Source organism: Microtus ochrogaster, chromosome 10 (genome assembly GCF_000317375.1).
Source record: "Microtus ochrogaster isolate Prairie Vole_2 chromosome 10, MicOch1.0, whole genome shotgun sequence".
Taxonomy (NCBI): Eukaryota; Metazoa; Chordata; class Mammalia; order Rodentia; family Cricetidae; genus Microtus; species Microtus ochrogaster.
Window position 1 is genome coordinate 49,570,461 of NC_022016.1, and position 6,187 is coordinate 49,576,647.

At 45.4% G+C, this 6,187-nt stretch overlaps 1 protein-coding gene across 1 annotated transcript in view; it reads left to right on the plus strand.

The window, feature by feature from the left end:
• The window catches only part of Clic4 (chloride intracellular channel 4), a 59,747-nt gene that overhangs the window by 34,380 nt on the left and 19,180 nt on the right, over positions 1-6,187 (plus strand). Inside the window, exon 2 of the mRNA XM_005353057.3 lies at positions 1,277-1,386. Coding sequence (XP_005353114.1) covers positions 1,277-1,386 — 110 coding nt within the window. The remainder of the gene's footprint in view (positions 1-1,276; positions 1,387-6,187) is intronic.

Genomic DNA, 6,187 nt, shown 5'->3' on the forward strand with positions numbered 1-6,187 from the left:
CGCCAAAGAAAGAATACTCTCAGAGCCATGGCAGACTTTGCCTTTTGCCTGTGTTAGGGATATATGTGTCCTGGGTATGGTGCACTTTTCAGCATAACAGCCTTTGTTAATTACTTTCTGTTGCTGTGATAAACACCAAGACCAAGGCAACTTGGAGAAGGAAGGGTTTGTTTTGGACTTCAGGGTCTAGAGGAATAAAAGCGAGTCCATCACCATCACAGTGGGGAGCATGGCAGCAGGCACCAGGCTTGGCTGCTGGAGCAGCAGCTGAGAGCTCATACCTCAAACCACAAATAGGAAACAACAAACTGGGAATGGCTTATGGCTTTTGAAACCTCAAAGCCCACACCCAGTGACATACTTCTTCCACCAAAGCCACACCTCCTAACCATACTCAAACAGTGCCACAAACTGGAGATCAAGTATTCAAATACCAAAAAATATGGGGAGCGCCTCAGTCAAATCATCACACAGCTATTAGCCAAATGTGACTTTTTTTGTTTTATCAAGGCAGGGTTTCTCTGTGTAACAGTTCTGGCTGTCCTGGAACTCATTCTGTAGACCAGGCTTGCTGCAAAATCAGAACAAATGTGATTTTTTTTTTTAAGATAAGTAAAATGAGGTGGCGCACACCTTTAATACTAGGACTTGGGAGGCAGAGGCAGGTGGATCTTTGTGAGTTCAAGGCCAGCCTGGTCTACGAAGTGAGTTCCAGGACAACCAAGACTATTTTATTTTACAGAGAAACCCTGTCTCAAAAAACAAACAAACAAAACACAAAAAAAAAGGTGTGAGAAAGAAAAGATAAAAAGATAAGTAAAATGATGTCTTCATTAGATTTGGGACTATCCTTATTTTAAGTAGTCTCCCAGCACTCGGGAGGCAGAGGCAGGCGGATCTCTGTGAGTTCGAGGCCAGCCTGGTCTACAGAGCTAGATCCAGGACAGGCTCCAAAGCCACAGAAAACCCTGTCTCGAAAAACCAAAACCAAAACAAAACAAAAAATAAGTAGTCATTGGCCAGATGTTGCTGCTGGCCGCCATGTTGAAAAGTGGTGACAAAGTCTCCTTTACGATACAAAGGCGCCTGGAACAGCGCTCTGCTGGACTAGTCATTTCTAAGAAGAAACTGAGGCAAATGAAAGACCAAAGCAATTAAGACGTGCATTTCCACTCTCCTTGCCACTCTTAATATTTCAGATCGGAATTCATGAGAGTTCTGCTGCTTGAGTGCCCCCATTTTTGACCTTGGTTTTAAATGTCTCATTTGTTTGCAGGCTGGCAGTGATGGCGAGAGCATCGGCAACTGCCCCTTCTCACAGAGGCTCTTCATGATCCTTTGGCTCAAAGGAGTTGTGTTTAGCGTCACAACCGTCGACCTGAAAAGGTAAGACGCGGCTGTGGTGGGGAACTGCCTTGCAAGTGTGTAGCTTATCCCTAGCTTGGATCCCCTTCCTGCCCTTTGCTTTGATCACCTGTGAAGGAAGCACACAGTATTCAAGTTTTCTGTTTAAGGCTAGATTTAACTTGTACAATTAGAGTCAAGGGATGGTGTGTGTTTGATTAACACTGAGCCATCCCCGTAGCTCCACATAGTGCCCTTCACATAGATTAATGCCTCAGCCTTGTTCACTAATTACTTTCTAAGCATTTCAAGTTGTGAACAGTGTCTAGGGGAAACTTATCAGACTGCTGTGTGACGGCAGACAGTTATTTATCCTGAGAGTTGTCATAGAGCTGTTCCCAGTTAGGTTAGCATCCCACGGGGTCTTTGCCTGTGCCTTATTTATTTTTTACTTCTTTGGAACAGTTTCTTTTTTCTTTTTTTTATTTATTTATTATGTATACAGTATTCTGTCTGACTGTATGCTTGCTGGCCAGAAGAGGGCACCAGATCTCATTAAAGATGGTTGTGAGCCACCATGTGGGTACTGGGAATTGAACTCAGAACCTCTGGAAGAGCAGTCAGTGCTCCTAACCTCTGAGCCATCGCTCCAGCCCCAGTTTTTTTTTCTTTCTTGTTTTAGGCTTTTCAAGACAGGGTTTCTCCGTGTAGCAGCTCTAGCTATCCTGGAACTTAAATTTGTAGACGAGGCTGGCCTTGAATTCACTGAGGTCTGCCTGCCTCTGAGTGCTGCACTACCACGCTCGACCTTGGAACAGTTTTTGAAATACTGAAGATTTAAAAATATATTTGTTAATTGGGTGGGTGACTCTTCTTTGGGAGGCAGAGGCAGGAGGATTGTTCATTCAAGGCTGGCCTGAGCTATAGAGTGAGAGAGACTCTATTTCAAAAAGGGGAAAAAGTGTATTTGTTGAAAATAACCAGTCTTTGAGGAACCCCTTTGGAGATAGTTTGTGAATGTAGGAAATAAGCCTTTGGTATAAGCGTTGGAATGACTGCAGGCTCCTGAGAAGACCCTGATCTGTTCCTGCTGGACAGAGCTGTTTTAAGAGTGGAATAAGTCACACAGTGACCCTGCTATTACTTTTTATTTTTCTACATATATTCAAAAAGGAAGCTTCTCAGTCTAACTCCTAAAAATAGACCATACCCCAGACACACACCCTTACCATGTCCTAAGCTACGTGGTGTTCTCCTATTCCAGTTTTAGCTCGGAACAAATGAGCTGGCTGCCATGCTTTGAAAAGACTTCTTTGAGTAGTTGAGCACAGTGCCTGATTGTCCAAGAAGACATCAGGAATGCCGAATCTGGTGGGGAATAAGTGCATCGGGGCCTTCTTCTCCTTTACAGACTCTGGGAGGCGTTACTGCTGCAAGCTGATTGGTGCTTGAGGGCTGGAGAAAGTATTGTACTCCATATACAAAAACTGATACATAGGACATAGGTATTTGGGGTCTCAGAGCCAGAACCTACCAAGGATGTGCATTTTCTAGGGTTACGTATCAGATCAATAGAAGAGAACAGCTAAAGATAGGGTCTGGGGTTTTGGTTTTCTCTAGAAATCTTGGGTCTGTAGTACAAATAAGATAATTTCCTCTCCTAGACACAAGGTTTACAGTTCCCCTATCCCTGCCCGTCCATTCCCAAGTGCAGGTGTTCTGGGTGTTTGATCCCATACTCCATTAACTTTCAGGAGGATAAAATGAAGGTTCACAAGGCCCATGATGACTCCTCCCCCTCCAGCCAGGTCATCAGTGTCCTTTCCTGGAGACCCCAGCTTTTAGGCATGGTCTGTGATGTTTATCTGTTTAGACCTTTCCCATGGGCTTACAGAATATTTTTATAAGCGAGTGACCCAAGAGAATGAACCCTGGCTCAGAAACAACATATAATAAAGTTGTCACCAGAGTGACATGCCCCACGGTGTGAAGAACCTTCCATAACGTACACTTAGTTTTAAAGTCTGTGGGGGAGAAAATACCCACTGAGCTTATTTTCTTGAATATATTGGAAATTGCCCACTTCTGCACCGAAAGTACTGATCCCAGCGCATGCCAGCTCGGAGTGACGGCCCCCAAGAGCTACTGAGAAGCCCACTCTGTACCCTGAAGCAGTGATTGTTAGCTTTCCCCTGTAAGAACAGGCGGGGTCTGGCTCTGGCACAGCGTGTCTTCTAAGTCTCAGTCGGTGTTAATGACTGTGCTGGCGTATGCGCGCCTTCTGTGAGCCTTCCAGCCCCGCCAGTGCCTGCCTCCAATGCAGCCTTAATGCTCCAGTGGGAGTTATTTCCAAGTCTGCTTCTCCGTTCATGATGAAGTTGTATTAAAGGCATTTTAGATAAAATGGCATCCAGGCCACAGAAAGAATCTCTATCTCAGCCATTGCTATTTGAACAAAAGCTGCAGATAAACATGTTTTAGATCTGGGAGTCCAGCAGCAAACACATGTCATCATGTGGGGATAAAAGCAGGGTAGCTTGGGAGAAAGGAGTAGGGCCTGGCCAGAAGTAACCCTGAGTCTGAGGGCAAGAAGCCTCATCCTCTGGAGGTCAGTTGCTCTTTCAAGTTAGGTCAAAGGGAAGGCTAACCTTCAGTCTCAGCTGTGTGGTGGGCACTGTTTAGGGTACTTTTGACTTTTGGATTTTTCGAGACAGGGTCTCTCCGTAGCTTTTGGTTCCTATCCTGGAACTAGCTCTTGTAGACCAGGCTGGCCTCGAACTCACAGAGATCCGCCTGCCTCTGCCTCCCAAGTGCTGGGATTAAAGGCGTGCGTCACCACCGCCCGGCTACTTTTGACTATTTTAAGATTTTTTTTTTTAACCTTTTTTGGTCGGTAGTTTCAAGATAGGGTTTCTCTTCGTTTAGCTTTCACTGCCCTGGAATTCCTCTGTAGACCAGGCTCTCTGTCTCAGACATCCGCCTACCTCTGCCTCCTGAGTGCTGGAAATAAAGGCGCGCACCACCACCGCCCAGCTGGTTTTGACCTCTTAACGATTAGAGTTTATTGGCTTACAGGGCTTTTGTTGACTGACAGGCTCATGGCAGTAACCAGGGTAACCAGAGTCTTAATAAATTTGGAGACTTGTACTACCCTCATTCTGCCCAGAGTTCCTAAGCCAGAGACCAGTACCTCCATTGCTGTTAGTTCCGTCGGAGTCAAACCTTCCAGTACTGTAGCTCGGCTTTGAAGGTGAGAGGAGAGGAGAAAGCCGGAGGTGTGAGAAGGTGAAGGTTCGCTTGTGATCTCAGAGCTTGGGAGGCAGAGGCAGAAGGATGGATCTCATCCTTCTGATGAGTTCCAGGCTAACCAGGGTAGTTAGAGATGGTGTCTCAAAACACAAAAACAAAACAAAGTATATAAAATTAGTGATCTGAAGAGAGACAGTCGGGACACACACTAAGTCAGCCGCTTCTCTCTGTACAGCTGATGACCTCTGCTTTGGGGACCTGTGTAGAAATTGTAACTTTAAGACGTTTACTCTTTCTGTCTGTCTGACTGCTTGTGTATGCTGCCAGAAGGGAATATTGAGTGTCCTTCTCTGTGGCTCTCCATCATAATCCCTTGAGAACAGGTTCTCCTTCATCTTATGTGCATGGGTGTTTGCCTGCATATATGTCTGTGGCCAGAAGAGAGCATCGGATAGTGTAGATCTAGAGTTACGGATAGTTTGTGGCCTACTTTATGGGTTCTGGGAATTGAACCTGGATTCTTAGAAGGGCAGCTGGTTCCTTACCCTCTGAGCCATTGTTCCATCTCTGAGAACAGGGTCTCACCATTTTGGCCAGGCTGGCTCTTGAGATCTGCCTGTCTCTCCAAGTTACAGGCACATATGGTAGCCACACCAGGGTTTTACAAGAGTCCTGGGGATCTGAACTTTGGTCCTCATACTTGTCCAGCAACCACTTTTTATACTGATCCATCTCCCCAGCCCTAACATTAACTTTTTATCATGAAAAGCAGTCATGTCTGCCATAATACCAGTGAATCAGATATTTACATGTAGAAATTATAGAAAATAGAGGTTACTTTTTAAAACCCTGGGAAATGTACAGTTCTGTTCTCTGTTAAACACGGAAACCCATCTTACTTGCCCTGTCCTAGTGATTTCCTACCCCAAATGGAGGCATACCATTTGTAATACAGTGCATTAGTCAGCTCGGAGTCTAGTTACTATAGTAACAAAACTGTTATGGTGATAGTTTAGACTTCAATGTAGTTTCTTTATAATGAAACAACAGAGCAATGGAAATGAGAGTGCCAAAGCTTTTAAAAAGAGTCATAAATTCAGAGCAAAATCTAATTTCCAAATAGACCCACAAGGTGGTTTCAGTTTTGTTGTGTCTCAAGCTGGGCATGGTGGTGCATGCCTGCAGTCCCAGGATTGTAAGGAACAAGAGTCTCTGGATCCAGGCCAGCCCGGGCTACACATGAGGCCCTGTCTCTAAACAGCAGCTACGACATGAGCAACCATCCCTCAAAACAAGAGCCACCACCATATATGTCTGTCTTGTCCTACTGTCTGAAGTTGAGAGATGAGTGACATTTCTTGGTAGCTCTTCAGTAACGGATGCATGAGTGACCCATGCGGAGGGTGAATGTAGTGGAACAGGGAGGCTTCTAGAGAAACTGCCAGCTTCCTGTGGCCCTTAGTCATCCGGGAAAGGCAGGACTTCGTCTTCCTCTATGAAGCTTCTGAGAACCCTAGACCAGCCCTGCAGTTTGTCTCAAGACTGTGATACTAGATACTGTGTGTCCGTCCATCTGCTTTCTGTCTTCTTCCCT